Source organism: Gymnoscopelus braueri, assembly GCF_963280865.1.
Source record: "Gymnoscopelus braueri genome assembly, chromosome: 23".
NCBI classification, from domain to species: Eukaryota; Metazoa; Chordata; class Actinopteri; order Myctophiformes; family Myctophidae; genus Gymnoscopelus; species Gymnoscopelus braueri.
The window spans coordinates 35959470-35982330 of NC_137625.1; the positions used below are offsets into that span (position 1 = coordinate 35959470).

Here is a 22861-nt window from a genome sequence, read left to right on the forward strand (position 1 = left end):
TAGTCCATTTAATTTATTTAAAGAAGGCAAGTTAAGCATCGCCCAATGCAATGTTCCAATTTATCGATTAGGCAGGAAATAATGAACTGATTACAAAAATATAAAATAATCTCTAATCAGTAACATGTAGGTGATACTCATGTCTATCAAATGTGGTTTTATTGAAAGGCAATTAAAGTCCAGAGCTAAGTTAGAAGCCAAACATCGGGTGTGTGTGCTCAATGTAAAATCCCCATGGTGCGGCTGCAGAGTATATGTCGGACTCTGGTCGGAACGTGAGCAGTGTTGCCAGATTGTGCGAGAGGAATAAGCAACTAGGTCTATGAAAACAAGGCCAAAAGAAGCGACTATAATAGGCCACATGAGCACTTCAAACCTATATATATGTCGTCCATTAAACAACGTGCATATTTATATATGTTGGCTATTTGAAAATAGACGATCTACAAGCTCACAACCGTTCTACCATTATTTACAAGCAACTTCAGAAAAACAAGCCCAATGTGGCTTATAATAATCAGACCAGGCAACACTGCAGACAGTGAGATAGGAGAGTATTGGATTGGGGATAAATGGCTAGCGCAGTCTTCTCTTAAAGGTTAAATAAAATGAGGATTCTTATTTAAAGAGTAGCCTACGGTATAAATATAATTGTATAGAGCTGAGTTCTTTGTAGACCATATAAATGAGTCTTAACTCTGACTGTCTAGTGAAGTCAATGTTTTAAACTCATGCCATGTATCTAAATTAGTGTCGGCCGGGAATGTCAAAATGCTGTGTTAAGAGATTTTATTTGCCACTTTGACCACACATGGATGGAGTTAAGATCCCATAGATAGGGACGGTTGTGTTACTTAAAATTGGCTAGTTGTTGGTTGTCAAACAATCAAAGTGGTACTGTAGGTCAAGATGCATTTTGTTATGATGCGTTATTGGTTGACACAATGACACTACAGTAATATAACTGTTCACTGTTCAGAGAGGTCAAATTTTGAACAATTAAATGACCTTAACCATATTTCTATGTCCTTATCTTAATTTCATAGGCTCAACATTCTATGCTGCTCATGCAGTCCTTGTTCTGTGGACTTTAATTAAAAAAAGGTATAGAAAGAGGCTTGTGTCTTGTCATGTCATTATAGGCTACATTATAGAAGGTATGTCTTTTCATGAATTGATTAATTTAAGTAAAATTGATTCATTAATGTAATTTATAATCATATCTTATAATTTAAATGCCTGCCCATCTGCCATCTCTGTGTCCCAAAAATAATTTGTGGGCTAATAACAATAATACAAAATCTAGATTATTTAATTGTTCAATTTGAGTTTTTTTTAAAAAAGTAACTAAAAAGTAATATGTAATATTAATATATTACTGTTGCTCAGACAGTAATATGTAACGAAATGTATTACTTTAAAATGAAGGTAATAAGTAATAGTAATATATTACTAAAATAAAGTAACTTGCCCAACACTGTTTGTAACTATACCTTTCAAGACGGGAACCCCTTTTGGGGTTGTTGCTATGTACAGTATATAGCAACATACATTTGTTGTAATTTTTGAATACATATTTGAAGTTTTTTATGTTCCAAGACTTTCTCATCGAAATAGAATGACTTCACTTTAATGAAAAACAACTATTAAAGCTACCATGACAAACATTTACACTACCTAGTTTAGCTTAATCTACTCCTGTCCTCAAGTAATACTGTTCTCTGCAAATCTAGAATAACAATATAATGATTCCCCCAACTTTGTAACTTGCATGCTAGAGTAGACTTACCATCTCCAGTATGTAAACATTTATGCAAGGTAAGGATTATTATTATTATGTTATTAGAAAATAATCATGATTTTGCCCTACAATGAATAAAGTGGTTTTGGTTGTTACATTTTCTCATTCAAACTTAACTTGAAAAAAGTTGTCTGCAATTCAAAGATCTCATTCTCCATGGGGGAAAGTCAACCAATCATACAAACTGAGTGTATAGTGAGACAGATAGAGAGGGGGAAAGACATGCGTCACTCCACTGGACAAGTAGTTATTACAAAATCCCATTATGGGAAAGCTTGTAATTAAATCAGATTCTTAACACTGGGCTTCTTTACTGACAAAAAAATAAGCCAATTTTTTTTAATGGTTTGACAAAATGATCAAATGCAGTATTAAAACCTTTGACAATCAAAATGTACTGTAAACAGGGCTTATATATACAAGTTTATTTGTATAGGACATTTCAACAAGGCAAATCAATGTGCTTTACATAAAACATTAAGCAAAAGAAACATGTTATAACACAGGACATTTGAATTCAGCAAAAACTAAAATAAGATTTTTTCTTTTTTTTTTGCAAAGAATCAACCTCTTTCCTCAATACCCTATACCTTTGCATGTGCAAACCTGGATTGCAACAGAACCTCTTTAACCAGACCACTAGCTCAGCCGCATGTTTTTTTTTAATGAACCCCCTCCACCATGGTCTCTGGGCTTTACTTATCGATTACACTTTTCAGATTGATTGATTGATCGAACAAAATAAATCATCACTGTACAGTGCATTTTTTCGACCCCTGGCTACAGCCATGCATTACATTTTGCACCATCTGCATCAGGGTGTTCACCTGCTGTTTGTCTGAGCTGTTGTTCTCAAATACATGGTACCTTTCACCACACTTCTCAACTATCTCCTTCAGCTCATGGTCAGTGCCACCCAGAAATTGTTTCAAGGTGTTGTTTCTACGTTTTAGGTCTCCACCATGAGTAAAGAGAATAATTGTTTTCTCTCTCATTTTCTTTTGAATTGTTTCCTCCAAATTCTTCAGGATGTCTCTCTCACTTAACGTAAAATTGAACACCTGCATCACAAGTAAGTACACACAAATGCCTGACTGACAGAGCTCTCTGCATTTCATCACATGTTTGTCTGGCGTTTGCATGTTTTCATTAAAGAAGTCTGGTGTATCAATGACAGTAACATGTGTACCATTGATAACAACTTCTCCCGTCTGACACTCTCTAGTAACCGGCACTGGGCTGGGTTTTGATTCGAACTGTTGCTTTCCCAGGATTGTATTTGCACATGCACTCTTTCCAGTGCCTGTCTGTCCAAGCAGAACTATTTTGATGCTGTCATGTTTTCCTGTGTTGAAAAAAAAGAAGAAAAGAAAAGAGAATAAAATCTTGCAATTATCCATGTCATAATACTATTTCTTATAGTCAGTTGTTGTTTTTAATGTTAGTTGACAAGCTTTTTGCAAAACTAAACGAAGTCATAAATAAAAAAAACACACATCCCATATCCTGCTGGGCTGGGTGCTGGATCAAGAATTGAGCAGGAGAAAACTAATAAAATCCGGACACCAGTATCATGCTCCCATTGTGGAATTGTGTTCAGACCTTACTTAGGTAAGTGCTGAGCCCCGCACCAAGCGGCCTGTGACGATGCAGGCCGCCACAGAGGATTACTTTTTTCTGTGTATATAAGACAGTAGGTCTAGATGGAAAGTGGGGTCTTAATCCTTGAAGTGTGTATTTTAAGATTCTGCCAGGTAACAGGCTGAAATAAAGGTATGGAATGCCCCTCCACAGGTCTTGAGAGCTGCAGCCTCTGTGGACATTTTTAAGAACCACTTAAAAACACCACAGTTTAAACAAGCATTTGTGGAATGTCTTAGATTTTGTTGTTGTTTTTAATCATTTGAATGCTTCTTGCCCGTGTCTTTATTTCTGCTGTATGTAAGGCACTTTTTGAGTTATCTCTGTGAGAAGTGCCATACAAATAAAATGTACATACCTACTTACTTCACCACACAATAAGAGTTGCTGAAAAAGCTTAGCACTTGCCCTAGCCTTGACAACCTTGCAGTCTTATGCAAAGGCTAAGATGTAATTTAGATAGCATGTTATGTAGACATATGCCAGTTTAATTTGTAGACCTGGCATCCTATAGTGTGTACAGTTTCAACGTACATATATTTCGATATTATACTGTTTAGACTGATTATAGGTTACCTATAATATTACTATTTCTATGCATTTGATGTATTAGCTCGTGTTTACCTTGATTACTGTAAATCACGTGCGCACGCACTCACGCACGCACGCACGCATGCACGCACGCACGCACGCACACAGGGGTTTGATTAGAGGCAAGAGGAAACAGGTGTGTGTGTTGTGTTGTCAGTATGAGTCCAGCGTGTGTAATAAATGGGACACGTTGCTCTGCGTGCCCAAAGTGAGAAGTTGCAATACATTCTTTCCTGCAATTCTTACAATCTGAACATTTTCCGCTTCGTTTTTGCGTTTTTTGTCCTGTAATGAGTCAAGATGTATACTTAAATCTGAATAATAACCACTTTATTGAATTCCTTGGGTCCAAATTGTATGCGGGAAAAAAAATTATTTGTCTCTGTAGGTTGTTTCCTTCAAACTTATTTTGTTTTCTATTTTCTCCATTTTCTGGTTTAGATTCAGGATATGTGTAATAAAGGGTTAAAAATGAACCCCATGGGAATCTTATTATAAACACTTCAAGGATTAAGAAAAACCAGGTGGACCCCACTTTCCAGACTATGACATTTAGGAAGGCTTATAGCCTGCATTACTAGCCGCCTATGATTTATTTAATTAAATTTATTGTATTTGTTTAATGAACGTTAACCAGCAGGTTTTGGCTAGTTGACTTGCGGAGAAAAAAAAGTGTTAACTTAATCTTACGTAGTGGTGCTGCTTCTGGTTTGCTTTTCCCTCTATGTTCAGGCAGCACTAGGGGGGCAAAGCGCACATCCAGGATACTTTGTTTCTCCCAGCTTTTGGGACCTGTTCGAGTGATCTGTAACAGCTGAGAACAGAGCAAAGAAAAACTAAATCAGATTGATTGATTGATTGAATAATATAATGAACATGTTTTTAACAATGCATGTAGTACAGTCAAGGTTATGCTAAAAGGACAACACAAAAAGCAAACTGAAATATTCTACACTAAAATACAGTAGTACAGATCTATTGTACAAAGTAGGCTACAATAGGAAATACTCTGAAAGATAATACAATCATTACAGTATTTTTGCAAGGATGTGTGCCCTGGCCCCTGTAAATACCTCCTTCTCCAGTGGCAGAACCAGGATTCCTCCCACTTTAATAATATTAAAAATATTACTGAAACCAATCTTACTCCAATTGGTCAAAGGGGGGCGCTATAGCGATTTTTTGAAAGTGCAAACTTTAAACAGGCAAAAGTCATGCCTCGTTTGGCCGACAGCCATTAAACCTGTTTACACATGTGCCTTGACTCATGAGGAACACATGTATCACGTTGACCAGTAAGCTCCGCCCGTAGATTGTCCGCAATTTTGAGCAGTTTGAAAAACACTTAAACCCAGGATTTTTCAGCTATTTGCGTGAAACTGTATCATCTGTGTGATCTCCTTTTTCACGGGTTCTTGTCTGTTGGTCCAATGGCTTCTCCCTTAAACGTGTGCCTCACAACCTGAAGGTTGCCAGTTCAAGCCTCACTTGATGCGGACTTCATTAAAGTTGCATTGCACACAACATGATTGTGTCAATTAGTACATGTGCAATTGTTAAACATAACCTGAAATACTTATTTGAGAGGGTATGTTTTTGCAATGTATGACATACTTCATTCTGAAAATAGCCGTTCTACAATCTCAAAACTTTTCAGATAGCAACGTGTTTCTGAGCTTGTAGATCGGCTGCTTTCACTGGTTCACTTTTATCTTCAACAGACAACCTCAGCCTGGACAAAGCTATAGCACTATAGGTAATGTTGCAGCCCGTCAATCCAAAGGTTGAGGGTTCGATTCCTGTTAATGGCAATAGGTTGACACGTCCAATCAATCCATTCTGCTTCCATCCTTCTCTGTCTTCAATCTATTGTTTCCATGTCTCTCTCTCTTCAATCTATTCCGTTTCCATGTCTCTCTCTCCGCCCTTAGATTGTCTGCAATTTTGAGCAGTTTGAAAAAACACTTAAACCCAGGATTTTTCAGTTATTTGCGTGAAATGGTATCATCTGTCTGACCTCCGTTTTCACTGGATCAGGTCTGTTGGTCCAATGGCTTCCCGCTTAAGTGAATGTTTCACAACATCAAGGTTGCCGGTTCAAGCCTCACTTGGTGGAGACTTCATTTAAAGTGCATTGCAAACAACAAGACTGCATTAATGAATACATATGCAATTGATAAAGATAACATGAAATGCTTATCTGAGAAGGTCTGTTTTTGCAATGTATGACATACTTCATTCTGAAAATAGACGATCTACAATCTCAAAACTTTTCAGATAGCAACGTGTTTCTGAGCTTGTAGATCGGCTGCTTTCACTGGTTCACTTTTATCTTCAACAGACAACCTCAGCCTGGTCGAAGCTATAGCACTATAGGTAGTGTTGCAGCCTGTCAATCCAAAGGTTGAGGGTTCGATTCCTGTTAATGGCAATAGGTTGACACGTCCAATCAATCCATTCTGCTTCCATCTGTCTCTCTCTTCAATCTATTGTTTCCATGTCTCTCTCTCTTCAATCTATTCCGTTTCCATGTCTCTCTCTCCGCCCTTAGATTGTCCGCAATTTTGAGCAGTTTGAAAAACACTTAAACCCAGGATTTTTTTATTATTTGCGTGAAATGGTATCATCTGTCTGACCTCCGTTTTCACTGGACCAGGTCTGTTGGTCCAATGGCTTCCCGCTTAAGTGAATGTTTCATAACATCAAGGTTGCCGGTTCAACCCTCACTTGGTGGAGACTTCATTTAAAGTGCATTGCAAACAACAAGACTGTATTAATGAATACATATGCAATTGATAAAGATAACATGAAATGCTTATCTGAGAAGGTATGTTTTTGCAATGTATGACATACTTCATTCTGAAAATAGCCCATCTACAATCTCAAAACTTTTCAGATAGCAACGTGTTTCTGAGCTTGTAGATCGGCTGCTTTCACTGGTTCACTTTTATCTTCAACAGACAACCTCAGCCTGGTCAAAGCTATAGCACTATAGGTAGTGTTGCAGCCTGTCAATCCGAAGGTTGAGGGTTTGATTCCTGTTAATGGCAATAGGTTGAGATGTCCAATCAATCCATTCTGCTTCCATCTCTCTCTCTCTTCAATCTATTATGTTTCCATGTCTCTCTCTCTCAATTAATGCATGTGCAACTGTTAAAGGTAACATGAAATGCTTCTTGGAGAGAGTATGTTTTTGCAATGTATGACAAACTTCATTGTGAAAATAGCCGATCTACAATCTCACAACTTTTCAGATAGCAACGTTTTATGAGCTTGTAGATCGGCTACTTTCACTAGTTTTCGTTCCGAGGAGACACAAAAATGCCTTTATTGGTAAATGGTTTGTGAACCAGTGATCTAGAGTAGTTCGGGACACAGAGGCTTGGTTCATAATGGACGGAAATACTTATAAATATCAACAGACACTACCAGTAATTGTGTCAATTAATACATATGCAATTGATAAAGATAACCTGAAATACTTATTTGAGAGGGTATGAAACAATAGCTTAGCCTGGACAAAGCTATAGCACTATAGGTAGTGTTGCAGCCTGTCAATCCGAAGGTTGAGAGTTCGATTCCTGTTAATGGCAATAGGTTGAGATGTCCAATCAATCCATTCTGCTTCCATCTCTCTCTCTCTCTTCAATCTATTATGTTTCCATGTCTCTCTCTCTCTTCAATCTATTCTGTTTCCATGTCTCTCTCTTCAATCTATTCCGTTTCCATGTCTCCCTCTTCAATCTATTCCGTTTCCATGTCTCTCTCGCTCTCTCTCTCTTCAATCTATTCCGTTTCCATGTCTCTCTCTCTCTCTCTTCAATCTATTCCGTTTCCAAGTCTCTCTCTCTCTTTCTCTTCAATCTATTCAGTTTCTCTCTTTCTCTCTTTCTCTTCAATCTATTCCGTTTCTCTCTCTCTCTCTCTCTCTCTCTCTCTCTCTCTCTCTCTCTCTTTCTCATAATTATGTTCTTTTAGAAAGTGAGCAACAGCAACAGTCCACCTGGCCTATTCCAATGGATTGGATCTACCCACCTCACCTGCTGTCATTCCCTCTCAATCCATAATCACACCTGCCCTCACTCACTCCTCATTAGTCTCTCTCTCTCCCTCTCCCTCCCTCCCTCTCTCTCTCTCTCTCTCTCTCTCTCTCTCTCTCTCTCTCTCTCTCTCTCTCTCTCTCTCTCTCTCTCTCTCTCTCTCTCTCTCTCTCTCTCTATTCCCTGGCCTCGCTTATCGCTACTTGCAGCTATATTTATCATTATTATTCCGCCCGTTTTTGGATTGGTCAAGCTTCACGTGACATTAGTGGGATCCCTTTAGCGATCACACTAATGTTATCTTCATTAGTTATAATTATTATTATTCCGCCCGTTTTTGGATTGGTCAAGCTTCACGTGACATTAGTGGGATCGCTTTAGTGATCACACTAATGTTACCTTCATTAGTTGTGGGATCGCTTTAGCGATCACACTAATGTTATCTTCATTAGTTATTATTATTCCGCCCGTTTTTGGATTGGTCAAGCTTCACGTGACATCACAAATTATGTAATATAAATAGGTAAGACAGAATTAATCAGGAACAGTACTTTCTAGTGTGATACTATCAACATTCCTAGCGATCCCACACTGTTTCTTCAGGAACAGTACTTTCTAGTTATTATTATTATTATTATTATTAATCCACAGTGATGCCCAATGTTATATTCATTCTATTGTAGTTTAGACTCTTCTGGCTTTGCATGAGTGGAACACTCACCCAGGATGAGGCCGATCATGGTGCTGAAGTAACCAGTCCCGCTGCCCAGGTTGAGGAAGGAGAGTCCAGGACGGAGGTCCAAGGCCTCCATCACCTCAGTGTAGATGTTGGGAGCTGACAGGTGGATGTGACCATGGCGCAAAGCCTGGATCTCGTAAGCGTTGTCCCTGAACTCATCCACGCAGTAGTCAGCCCTGTCGATTTTCCTGAACGCCTGCTCTACCAGCTCAGAGCGGATGTACTGAGTCTCCTTCAGGTTGTCAATCAACTCATCATTGTCTTGCCCTGCAATGACAATGAAACAAAGGAGGAAAGGCAGTTTGTAACGAAAGAAAGATGAAGCAGGAATCAAAGGAAGGAAAGTACAATTTAGGCACATGTAGTATATCGTTTAAACCATGAAACATGTTGGTCATATTTGTCACCCCAACCCCATACTCAAACCCCGGACACATGTGGAATAATTCATTGTACTACTCTGCCACCAAAATGTTGAACGCCCTACCATCAGCTATACCAAACTTCTCGATTCCCTATTAACTGACCAAAAAAAGCAGATGTCCGCAAATTACAATTGGACTTAAATAACTCTATCCTCACCTTGCACCCAGAGAGTAGGTCAGTCAGTCGGTCAGCTGCCCTTGAAATCCTTCAAATGCACATATATGGATGCCCCTGACAAATACCCCCGATATGCCCCTATATAGGCATGTCACTATGGCTCAGACAGCCTTGTATAAACATATTTTCTATTGAAAGTGGAGTGGGGCGTTTTTTTTTTACTTTCCTGGTACGGCTTTAAACGCCTCTAGTGAAGGAGCAGTGCGAATATGGAGGGGCAGGGTGTTCCAGAGTCTAGGGCCAGCCGCTGCAAAGGCCCGGTCACCTCTGGTCTTATAACTGGTTTTGAGCCCAGTCAAGAGCGACTGTTCAGCTGACCTCAGGGCTCTGGCTGGGATGTACAGCTTTGTGAGCTCTGATAAAGGGATACCACAACATCCCAGCTATAGGATTTATTTAAGAAGTGTTAGCAATGTTAATCAACAGGTTTTGACTAGCTGACTTGCCAATTACAGATGAAGGTGAAGAAAGGTGTGTTAATTAATTTTTCATAATAAAAATAAAAATAAGCTAATTAATCAAATGAACACATGTCTCTTTCTTTAAAGATTGTTAACATAATTCTTCATTTCAGAGCTTACGTAGTGGTACTGCTTCTGGTTTGCTTTCCCCTTCAGGGAGCAACATGGGGGTAAAGGACGCTTCAATGATCTTCTCTGTATCCCAGCTTTTGGGACCAGTTCGTGTGATCTTTAACAACTGAGAACAGAGCAAAGAAAAACAAAATCAGTAATTGCCTAGATTGACTTCTGTAATTTCTAAATTAAGTGCAAATATTTTACTTCATTATATAAAATACAAGGCAAATGCTGTTTGATATTAATCATAAAAAGGAGGGAATTATATATATTTTTAAATGTTCTTTTCATGTTGCCAATCATTTTGTAGAAGTAGGCTTTCAACTAATAGAAATTAGCATTTCTATATGGTTCAACTTTTCGCATTTGTGGCACCCCATATGGTGAAAGTTGAAAGCACCTCTGTTTCTCTGCGCATTACGGAGAGAAACGGGGGAATAATGACAGTTAATCTCTGGCGGGAGGTTGTGCGCATTAGACAAGCACCGGCGACAGTTTCACATGATTGTGAACGTTTTCACACTCGCTCCACTCAACACAATACTAGATTGATCACGCCCCCGTACCTGCTGACTTAATTCTCAATCAAAATAGGCTCCGTGACTCCATCTGAAAAGACCAGAAGCTTACCAAAGCTGTATGAAAAGCTTCACTGATCCCATGTTCAAAAAAGCATAACTGAATGACGTTTGTTTCTTGAACGATCAGTGATTTTCCATGCCAATTAACTACAAAAGTAAGAAAGTAACCGGTCAGCCTTCAAAATAAGTGTCCGACATTACGTTTTTTACTTTTGGTCAGCAGGCAAGCCAGATTGACTTGTAAATGATTTGATGATTTCACAGTTGCTAACCCATTTTTTGTCTCCGCCAGGCCGAAAGGCATGGTATGGTCTCTCTATGTTTTGTACCCTGCCTGTCCGTCCGTGAGTGCGAGTGCGAGTGCGAGTAAGCTAATCTCCGGCACCGTTGGGCCGTTCGGAGCGAAACTGTGCAGAACCTCTGCTCAAACATTTTCAGATCGGCCTGTTATAGCGCCACCAGGAGGCCAATTTTTGCAAAATATTTTTTTTGACAGTAGCCTACTCCTACAGATGTTGTCCAAACATCACGCAAATCGATACACAGTATCTCTATAGTCATTAAACGAAACGTGTCTTTCAGATTTTTCATATTCCATCCTGATTGGCTGAGATTGGCTTGTTTGCAGGAGCACTTTTTCTAGTTTAAGAATGCATAGTTTTCACAGTTGTTATATTTGAATCAAATAAATCTGTGAATCCATACTCATATATTGTATATCGTATTTTTATCGGGATATTTAGTAGAAATAGATATTATGTTTTGTCCATACCGTTCAGCCCTATTAAAATTGACCCATTTTTACACTCAGTATTTTGCAAGGATGTGTGCCCTGTAAAGACCTCCTTCTCCAGTGGCAGAACCAGGACTCCTCCCACTTTAAGCAGGTTCTTCATGAAGTCCAGATACTCGTGCTGCACACTGGCACCACAGTACACCCTGTCATACAGACGATCCCCTGGTACAACCTCCAGAAAGTTGCCCACCTTAAAGCAAGGCTCGCAAAACTTACACCTGTGCATGCAAGGACACACAACAAAACAACAGTAACTCTCAATTCCCCTCCTTTCTGTCTACTTTTTTTTTTACAACCTATGAAATAACCTGATACCTGTCAAAGCTTTCACTACTCTTGATGAAGTCCAGTTTCTCATGTGCATATTCAACCACTTCAGCATGCAGCTCAACCCCATGGTTCACTCCAAATGGACCTGTAGGGAACATAATAAAACAAAACTTTATTAATTCACCAAAGAGAAGCGAAACGGAATATCAATTCTATTCTATTCTATAGGAGGATTCCTCACATTAGACTCTTCTAGCTTAGCATGTGTGGAACACTCACCCAGGATGAGGCCGACCATGGTGCTGAGGTAGCCAGTCCCGCTGCCCAGGTTGAGGAAGGAGAGTTCAGGACGGAGGTCCAAGGCCTCCATCACCTCACAGTAGATGACAGGAGCTAACAGGTGGAGGTTATCATGATGCCAGGTCTGGTTCTCATAGGCGCTGTCCTTGAACTCATCCAAGAAGTAGTCAGCCCTGTCGATGGCCCTGAACGCCTGTTCCACCAGCTCAGAGTGGATGTACTCAGCCTCCATCAACGCATCAATCAACTCATCATTGCCTTTCCCCACCACAATGACAATTAAAATGAAGGAGAAATAGCAGTAAGGAAGGAAAGAAAAAAGGTAGGAAGGAAAGGAAGCAAGGAAAGTATTTTTGTAAGCAATAGTAAATGTATATAAATTATAAAACTATATACAGTATATCAAAATAAAAACAAAGCATACCGGTGCAAAAAATATTTCCACCTTTTCTAAGTAAAAAGCTTGTTAGTGTTAACATCACATCATGTGACCATGATCGTCAAAATGGCTTTCTAATTTTATTTCTAAGTTTGTCTAAAATTGGCTTTCCGTCATTTGAATGCTGCTCATTTGAATTCTGTATCGCTATACCTTGAATTAGGAGCTCTTCAGAGGAGAGGTCCTCCTCCTGGGGACGCTGTGGAAAGAGAGTTTGATTAAGTCCCCATAAAATAAACTTCAGAAAGATGTAAGACAGGTGTAAACAGAAGGAAATCTAGGCAGCCATTAACAGGGTCAGAGGTCAAGTAAATAGAGTGCCGAGTAAATAATGTAGCGCTACAAAGTAACTAGGACACCAGGTTTACATCAAATCTAGCATCTCTAAATCTTAGGTCTAAATAAGTCTAAATAACATCCCATTTAAATAACATATCATATGTGGCCAAGCAAACAGCATATACATAGAACACAACAGAATATACTAAAATTGGCAAATGGGACGACTTAATCAAGGAATATTCCATACGTATTCATCTTTATATACCTAAAACGAAACGCTGAGGAGTCCGTGCATGAACATATTTTGTGAGTTGTTCCTTAATTACCATTGAAGGATGATGCAACAACTAACTACCATTTCCTGTTCAACATACTTTCCTTTTCTACATTCCATGGCATAGGTATCTGTATTTAAAGTTCGACCATTGCAGTTGTTAAATTAAGAAATTATATTCTGACCTGGAGTGGTTCGCAGATGGACAGCATAGGGTGTTCCTTATGAAGTCCAGTGGACTGGCAGGCAGAGCACAGGTCATAGTCAGGACACACTTTACACTTAAACCTAGTCCCCATAACTCTTCCATAACAGCCATCACAGATCACACCAGGGTGCACCATGGAAGGAGCTGGAATTGGTCACACACACACACACACACACACACACACACACACACACACACACACACACACACACACACACGCTCACTCGCACGCACGCACGCACGTACACACACACACACAAAAAACATAATATTCAGCCCTTTAGAAATAGAAAAACAAATACAATTTGAAGGAGATCTATCATTTACCTGCGCTTACATGTTTTGAATTAGCGTTCAGTTGCAACAGTCACAAGATGTGTTGAAGTTGTATTAGCAATGTTAACCAGCAGGTTTTGGCTGTTGACTTGCCAATTACAGAAACTAATAACAAGTAGGCTACCTAGCGAAGAAAAGCACACAGTAAAACTTTAGAGAGACTGAACTCTTCAGTTCAGACTTACGTTTGGGCAGCAACAGAGGGGCGAACAACACATTAAGGAAGTTATTTTTCTTCCAGCTGTCGGAACCAGTCCGTGTGATCTTTGTCAACTGAGAAGAGAGCAAAGAAAAAACGAAATCAGACATTTTTAAATTGACTACTATAATTTCCAAATTTGCAACTGCAATATTTTTATTCCAAAATACTTACAAAAATAAAGAAAATGCTGTCTGATATTCATCATTTAAAAAATATCAATCATTCCATCTTCAGATATGTTAGCATCCCTTATGAGTTTTCTTTTCTTGGTCATTTTGTGGAAGCAGACTTTGAATTATCTTAAACATTACAAACTCACATTCCCCACTGTTAGGACATTTTATTAAAAATAAAACAGTCTCTCACTTCATTGAAATTCATATTACCAAATACAGTACACTCTCGGTGCCTTATCTTGCAACCAGTGCAAAGTGGTGAAAAGCAATGCGTAATTGTCATTGCTAGTTTCCAACTGACGAAGTTGTCATTTTCACGCCCAGCGCCCACATTGTGTAATTACTAAATGTACTTGTAATAATAATAATAATAATACCTGGGATTTATATAGCGCTTTTCTGAATACTCAAAGTCACTTTACAATGCTAAACTAAGTGGAACACAATCAAAACAAAACAACTTTAATAAGAAAAAAAACAGAGAATAAAAAGTTTAAAAGGCTGCAGAAGGCCAGGGAATAAAACAAAAGTCGAGACTAGGGTGGTAGGAGATCGGCTAGGTGGGAAAAGCAGTTCTGAAGAGGTGGGTTTTGAGGGAGGTTTTGAACACGGCAAGGGTGGGGGCGGTTTTGATGTGAGGTGGGAGTGGGTTCCAGAGGGTGGGTGCTGCAACGGAGAATGCCCTATCACCCCAGGTGCGCTTGTTTTTTTTGGTGGGGAATTTGAGGAGGTTGGCATCGCTGGATCTGAGGGAACGGGTGGGGACGTGGTTGTGAAGGAGGTCGGAAATGTATTGGGGTGCCTGGTGGTTGAGGGCTTTGTAGGTGGTGATGAGGATTTTGAAGTTGATTCTGTGTTTGACCGGGAGCCAGTGGAGGTCACGGAGGACTGGTGTGATGTGGTCTCTGGAGCGGGTGTGAGTGAGCAGGCGGGCGGCTGAGTTCTGTACATATTGAAGTTTATTGAGGGTTTTGGCGGTGATACCGTGGAGGATGCTGTTGCAGTAGTCTAACCGGGATGAGATGAAGGCATGAATGAGGGTTTCGGCAGCGGAAGATGTCAGGGAGGGACGGAGACGGGCAATGTTCCGGAGGTGAAAAAAGGCTATTTTGGTGATGTTTTTTACATGCGGGAGAAATGACAGGGTGGGGTAAAAAAAATCACCAAGGTTGCGGATGTGGGGGGAGGTTTTAATGAGGGAGCCGTCGATGTTGAGTGAGAAGTCCTGGGTGGAGCGGGTGAGGGAGTCGGGGCCGATGATGATTATTTCAGATTTATAGCAGTTGAGTTTTAAAAAGTTGTTTTGCATCCAGGTTTTGAGTTCTGTGAGGCATGCGGTGATGGTGGAATGGGTGGCTGCGGTGATGGTTTTGGTGGAAAGGTAGATTTGTGTGTCGTCAGCGTAGCAGTGGAATTGAAGTCCGTGGTTGCGTAGTATCTGTCCGAGGGGAAGGATGTAGATGGTGAAGAGTAGGGGACCGAGCACTGAGCCCTGGGGGACTCCGTGAGTGACTGGGGCAGTGGGGGAGGTGCAGTTGTTGATTGAGATGTATTGCTGGCGGTCTGAGAGGTATGATTTCATCCAGGAGAGGGCAGTGCCGGATAAGCCGAGGGAGGAGTGGAGGCGTGATATGAGGATAGAGTGACTGATGGTGTCGAATGCGGCGCTGAGGTCAAGGAGGATGAGGATGGAGAGGAGACCATTGTCGGCGGAGCGGAGGATATATTGTGCCCGTCTGTGCACCCAACACCCACGTAAGGACCCTTATTGGTCTTAAAATAAGATGTGGTTTGGCACTTTGCTATCTTAGGTATAGAGTGAGAAAAGTCACAGCGCCTCAGACCAGCTTTGGCCTCTTCTTAAGTCTACCACAGTCCTCCACTGCCGAATTCCCCTGCTATCTAAAGAGCACATTAAATACTACGATTTAAGTATATGACTGACTGAAGAGAGACATTCCTCTTTTTTCATTGGACTAAACTACGTGAGGAGGATGGAACTGGAAGCGCTGAACGCTGAACAAATTATTTAAAAAAAAAAATGTTGTGAACGAGAATGAAATGATTCGAATACTGAAATGAACGATAATTCCTACCACTGCTGTCCTGCTTCAATAGGTGTTTTATATGAAGAACATAACTGAGAATGAGCGTGATTATTTATTATGAAGAACATAACTGAGGATGAGCGTGATTATTTATTTGATATGTTAACTTGACGAATCCATCATTTACAATGTGGAAAAGTTCAAGTGCACCTAGCTCTTATAGGTAAGGAGAGAAGACACTCTGATTGGTCTAATTCATGTTATGCCCAAAACACATCCATGACTAGTTTAGACACTGCAAAGTTCAAGACCCTGATGTGAGACAGAAGGGTGTGGGGGGCAGCTTTCAGGAGTCCCGAGTTTTGCCTAGTTTGCACTCTCAAATCGCAAAACATTGTATCACATCATCACATCACATCAGCACACTAATTCAGAGATTAAATACAACCAATTTGCGACTAGTGCTGAGCTTTGCACACTGATAGCACCATTTAACTAGCAAAATTGGAGACAGACACATCCACAACTTAGATTGTCTAAATAGGGCCCTCAGTGTTAATTAATACTAAGGATTTTGCAGGGATATGTGCCCTGTAAAGACCTTGTCCTCCAGTGGCATAACCAGGATTCCTCCCTCTTTAAGCAGGTTCTTCATGTAGTCCTCATACTCAGTCTTCACACCGGCTCCTACGTACACCCTGTCGTACTGACGACGTTCCCCTGGGCCAATCTCCAGACAGTTGCCCACCATAAAGGAAGGCTTGCAAAACTTAGACCTATAGGTTACACGCAAGCACACACATAACAACACACACACTTTTATAATTAAGATTCAGCCAATAGTCCAAACAGTTTATAATGGATTATTAGGTTTCTTATGAAATGCATGCCTAGTGTAGAATTGACAGGTGGCGATGTGTAAAATTACACAGTAAAGTGATTATTTAACTATGAGAGACTTGTAGAGATATGTGTCTAGGGGAATGGGAAGGAGCTTCTTAGCTTGGTGACGTTAGGCAGAGAGAGATGACTTGGTGTGTTTTTTCCTCTATGAAATGTTCTACGTCTTTCTCCTTGAGTAGAATAGAATTGTTCTATAACATGAGATCCATTCACAGAAAAAAAGATGGTTGATCATTTCTTGTGTAACTGTCTCTATAACTGTCACTCTCGATGCCCCCCTTTCCGTCTAATTTTCGTTATAACCTATACAATAACCTGATACCTGGTCAAGGTGTCACAGGTCTTGATGAAGGTGTCCAGTTTCTGATATGCAAATTCAACCACGTCAGCATGCAGCTCAACCCCATGGTTCACTCCAAATGAACCTGTGGGGAATAGAATAAAACACAACTTTATTAATCCACCACGGTGAAGCCAAAGGGAATATTTATCTATTCTATTCTATTCTATTCTATTCTAAAGGAGGAATAAAGTATCAAGAAGGTTTTATTTGTAACTTGTCACTGTACTAATACAAGTACAAGCAGCTAAATTGTCTCAGACAGGTATGTTAGCTTATTAATAGACTCTTCTAGCTTTATATGTGTGAAACACTCACCCAGGATGAGGCCGACCATGGTGCTGAAGTAACCAGTCCCGCTGCCCAGGTTGAGGAAGGAGAGTCCAGGACGGAGGTCCAAGGCCTCCATCACCTCAGTGTAGATGTTGGGAGCTGACAGGTGGATGTGACCATGACGCAAAGCCTGGATCGAGTAAGCGCTGTCCCTGAACTCATCCACGCAGTAGTCAGCCCTGTCGATTTTCCTGAACGCCTGCTCTACCCACTCAGAGCGGATGTAATGAGTCTCCTTGAGGTTGTCAATCAACTCGTTATTGTCTTCCGACATGAAATGAAATGAAGGAGGAAAGGCAGCATAAGTTACAAGTTCTTGGTGAAGGAAAGTATGCAATAAAATCTAGAGTGGTAACTTTCAGAGTTAAATGAACACTCCAGATTTATTTTAGTCTAAAACGTCTCTCTGGACTTTAATATTGTTAACAGGCTTCTTCGGTTTCAGAGCTTACGTTTGGGCAGCACCAGGGGGGCAAAGATCACATTAAGTATCTCCTTTTTCTCCCAGCTGTTGGAATCTGTCCTTGTGATCTTTGTCAACTGAGAACAGGGCAAAGACAAACTAAATCAGAAGTCGATCAATGAAATTCATAGAAACTTAAAAAATAGTGCAATGGAAATATTTTACTCCAAACTAGGCCTAAACACAAAATATACAAAAATGCTACCTGAAATTGATCATAACAAAGCAACAAAGACATTAAATTATCTGAAACATTACAAACTCACATTTCCAACTGTTAAGACATTAAAGCAGCACTAGGTAGTTTGGGGTATCAGTGGCCACTTTGGACACAAATAACATGTCAGCCAACGTCTTTGACTTCATTACCCAAGAGTCTCTGTAAGCATGTCCTGCGAGTATATGCACTGTGATTGTCCAAACTTCGCTTTGACTGGCAGTTCTGCCTTGGTGCCTTGGCAAATGCCAGGATGAAACTCATTGTCTCCCCTATACATAGTAATACAGTCAAGCCCCTAGCAGCGATACTAGTATACATTTATGGAAGGATGATTGTTATTGCTTAAACATGCAACTTTATCATTTTGTGGGACATAATATGCTATTGTTAAAAAGTTACATAGTGCTGCTTTAACAGTGAGATTTTTATTTTATTTAAAACAATAAAACTTAATTGCGATTCATAATACCAAATTCAGTAAGTGAGTGTTAAGGAACCCATTTCGGGTTAGGGTTTACACTATCAGAGTTAATTAATACTGAGGATTTTGTAGGGATATGTGCCCCATAAAGACCTTGTCCTCCAGTGACAGAACCAGGATTCCTCCCACTTCGAGCAGGTTCTTCATGTAGTCCTCGTACTCACTCTTCACTCCGACACCACAGTAGACCCTGTCATACTGACGATCCCCTGGTACAATCTCCAGACAGTTGCCCACCATAAAGCAAGGCTCGCAAAAGTTAAACCTATTCCTGTATACGCACGCACGCACGCACGCACGCACGCACGCACGCACGCACGCACGCACGCACGCACGCACGCACACACACACACACACACACACACACACACACACACACACAACAATACAAAACAATGTCACTGTCACTCACCCTCCTTTCTGTCTACCTTTCGTTATACTGTAACCTATGAAACAACCTGATACCTGTCAAAGCCGTCTCTGGTCTTGATGAGTTCCAGTTTCTCATGTGCATATTCAACCACTTCAGTGTGCAGCTCAACCCCATGGTTCACTCCAAGTGGACCTGTAGGTAAAATAATAAAACAAAACTATTAATCCACCACAGTGAAGACAAAGGGGATACCTACTGTATTCTATTCTATTGGAGGATTCGTCACATTAGACTCTTCTAGCTTTGCATGTGTGGAACACTCACCCAGGATGAGACCGACCATGGTGCTGAGGTAGCCAGTCCCGCTGCCCAGGTTGAGGAAGGAGAGTCCAGGACGGAGGTCCAAGGCCTCCATCACCTCACAGTAGATGGAAGGAGCTAACAGGTGGAGGTTATCGTGATGCCAGGCCCGGTTCTTGTAGGCGCTGTCCCTGAACTCCTCCAAGAAGTAGTCAGCCCTGTCGATGGCCCTGAACGCCTGTTCCACCAGGTCTGAGCGGATGTACTCAGCGTCCTTCATGTCGTCTATTAAGTCGTCATTGTCTTCCCCTACGATTACATTCAAAGGAAAGGCAGTAAGGAAGGAAAGAAAAAAGAAAGGGAGCAGGAAATGTAAAGCAAGGAAAGAACATTGGAATGCACTGATACATATATATATATATCAATTAAATCAAATCAAAGAAAAAATGGTTATTCCAATTAGAACACATAATTCCTGTGCCAAACTTTTTGAGTGCAAAAACATGTTAGCCCACCTGGGGTTTGAAACCAATACCTTCTAAATGAGGTGGACATTTTACCTCTAGACTATACAAGTATGAAAGACACACAGCAGAGCTGGGTTAAGTTGCCAGCTGGAGTGTGATGCAGCCAACATTCCTTCTTATGACAAAATATGCATGTTGTAGGAATAAGCAATATCAGCACTATGTTTTGAAATCAATTATTCACTGCATATTACCATTCAGAATAAAACTAGAAATGAACTGCCATACCTGGAGCTGTTGTGGGATTGGGAGGAACTGTGGTTGCAGGTTCTGTAGTAGGTGGAGAATCTGTCTCTGTCTCTGGATCTGGTTCCGTTGTAGGTCTGCCTTCTGTTACTATTGTGGTTGCAGGACCTGGACAAGCAGAGATGAAAATGACACCAGTTCAAATTTAAAATGCCCAGTAGATTGATTAACTAGAAAAGTGTGCTCCTCGGGGCGCAGGTCTCTGCCAGGCAGGGTTTCCTACCCAGGGCCCGCAAACTGTGGAAGGCAGTCATAACCAATTGGAATGGGATCTGAAAAAGCAGACTTATACATCTTGGTCACATGACCCCAGAGATAATGTGTACAGATTTGTGTGAGTTTAGTAGCAAAACGCAAATGGAGGAAAATGTAATCTAGCACAAATAGCCAGGGTCTATGGACAGTGCCGGCCCGCCCTATACGCGGACAACGCGGCCGCAAACAAATTCGCCAACAACTATCAATAATAGAAAAGGATCAATTGTGGGATCGATAACGAACCTGATTGATAAAGAATAGCTATCCACATTGTGATTTATTTTCTTTAATTATTATTGTGTTTTTGCTTGCCATACATGTCACAGTCACAGACTTTGTGTCATTGATTGTAGCATCTAGGTCTTGTATTTCTATGTATTCTGTTCTCTGGTCTAGTTTTCTTGGTTCTATGTTTCTGTTTGCCCAAGCTGTGTATCTCATTTGTAATCACCCCTCATGTATATATCAGTCTTGTTCCCCAGTCAGTCCTTGTTGAGTCAAAGGTCTTGAGTCACGTGTTTTTAGTTTGTCTGAAATGTTCTTGTCTTTGTTCACCTGTGTCAACTGTATTAAACAACAGTCCGGGCTTTTGATCCTATACCTGCGTCGCTGTCTGCATTTGGCTTCTCACCACATCAGCACGTGACAATTCATTTAAAATGTATGGAATATTTGTATTGTTTCCAACCCTCATGGTGAACTCTATTACATTTGTGGACAAAATATACCCTAAATCTGAGTAATTGGTGTCATTGAGAACTTTGTTATTGATAAATTGGTCTGAAATTTCATTTATAGTTTTTATTGTACAACCTATGGTTCAAGAGTTATTGACCAATATGTGAAGTGGGCTGTTGTAGCGCCACCATTAGTCCTGGTGCAGAGCGTTAGTGAGTTCTCTCTAATGCCCACGCTCGGCTCTGCTTATTTTATTTACTCCACTGCGCCCTCTACAGATCTGGTCAATATAAAGTACCATTGACCAGATCTGTAAAGGGCGCAGTAGAGTAAATGAAATAATTTCCGTCTTGCGGACATATTTTATTTTCTGAACCAAAAGTGTATTTTGCAGAGAAGGTGGGGTGCTGAGATGCTTCCCACCTCCGAGAATTGACCTTCAACAACACAAAACAGCCTTTGTTTCGGTGAGTAGCTAAGTGGTTTTGTTTACTTTTACTACAGTTAGAGCCCTCGCAGGGCAGTGGAATTCCTTGTCTATGAGCAGAGCCGAGCGTCTGGCAGGGTGTTAGAGAGAACTCACTAACACTAAGGACCAGGGCTACGCCACCATGAAGAAGATTAGAAACATTTGTGGTGGCCTACTGTGTGTGCGTGCAAAGTTTCACAACAATTGGGCGGCGCATTCGTGTCGTATTTTGTGCAAACCGGGCCACTCTCGCAACATTTGGATGCCAATAGTAGCCAATCGAAATGGAATATGAGAAATCTGACAGATATGTCTTGATCACATCACTACAGAGATAATGTGCACCGTATGGCGTGGGGTTTGGACAAAATCTGTAGGAATAGTAGAAATATAATTGATTCTGCCTCATGATGGCAGGCTGATTTGATTTTGGTTGGAGGTGCTGCAGAAAATTGCCGCTTCACCAGCGAGTGCTGCCAACGCGTTTCACTGTTTAACCAGTTCTTCAGCAGTCTTTTTTTCCCTTCTTTTTTTGCACTCTTTCCACGATAGTAGAACCTTCTTTCACTTTTGTTTTGTTTAATCAATAAATATTCACTTTTGTCTTTTCAACTGCATCTCCCTTGTTTTTGTTGTTGTTGTGGTTCTGTTACCCCTAAGCCAGGGTCATAACACTCTTCCTCATCTATGCATTTTAATGTCATCTGTCTTACCTTTGGACATTGCCCACGCGTCTGAAAGTTTCTTTGCTAGATCATTCATCTGGATCTTACTCAGAACATCCACAGTGATCTCCACAGCTTCATCACAGTAGGTTTTCTCTAGGTAGTCCACTGTTTGCATCCTGTTAGCTTTGTCCAGACAACTAGTCGGGATACTTTTATCCTTAATCAGAACCCACAGGAACGTTTCAAAATCCTCACCGTTCATATCCCTCATAGCATCAAATAAATGTAGATAACGTGGCGTTGCCATTACTTCTAACCAACACCACCCGATGTGGTTAGAATGTGCGAGGATGGCTTGCCTGCGTATTTTCAGTGTCCCCCTGTAAGCTGCAATCCTCTCTGGCAATTAGGCAAATAGTTACAGACAGGAATCCTGATGTACCAGGAAATGTGAATAGACAAGAGGGTTCCCGCCCCCCATTTTTTAGAACTATTGTCTTGCATTGAAAGTATGAAACAGTTTTGGAGAAGTAATCCACAAGCATTGGTGTGGTTTGGCCTTTAGGTTGGCTGTTTTTTTTTCTTCCCTAAAATGCAATTGGCCACACGTCTGCTCTCACACTAGCCATGTGTCTGGCTTCCCCCTCCACACACCTCTTTGTTATCTTGTTGTATTTCGATTTGTGGTTTCAAAAGG

At 40.7% G+C, this 22861-nt stretch overlaps 1 protein-coding gene across 4 annotated transcripts; it reads right to left on the reverse strand.

Moving 5' to 3' along the window:
* Nucleotides 1–2164: 2164 nt before the first annotated feature.
* Nucleotides 2165–22557, reverse strand: LOC308079923 (uncharacterized protein). Of its 4 annotated transcripts, XM_080421571.1 has the most exons (19): nt 22210–22557; nt 20074–20199; nt 19343–19627; nt 19111–19210; nt 18739–18916; nt 17934–18021; nt 17467–17745; nt 17131–17233; nt 16507–16681; nt 13665–13752; nt 13121–13287; nt 12533–12578; nt 11920–12198; nt 11686–11785; nt 11417–11588; nt 9997–10114; nt 8795–9079; nt 4724–4847; nt 3006–3146 (listed from the first exon to the last, which is right to left on the reverse strand). In XM_080421571.1, exons 1-18 carry the CDS (start codon nt 22469–22471, stop codon nt 4762–4764), a joined length of 2937 nt encoding a protein of 978 aa, XP_080277697.1. In that variant the 5' UTR covers nt 22472–22557; the 3' UTR covers nt 3006–3146; nt 4724–4761. The 4 variants fall into 4 exon arrangements, with proteins under 4 accessions (XP_080277694.1, XP_080277695.1, XP_080277696.1 ...); XM_080421568.1 differs by lacking the exons at nt 8795–9079; nt 9997–10114 and having other exon boundaries at nt 2165–3146; XM_080421569.1 differs by lacking the exons at nt 8795–9079; nt 9997–10114 and having other exon boundaries at nt 2165–3146; nt 16507–16674; nt 17124–17233.
* Nucleotides 22558–22861: the final 304 nt, after the last annotated feature.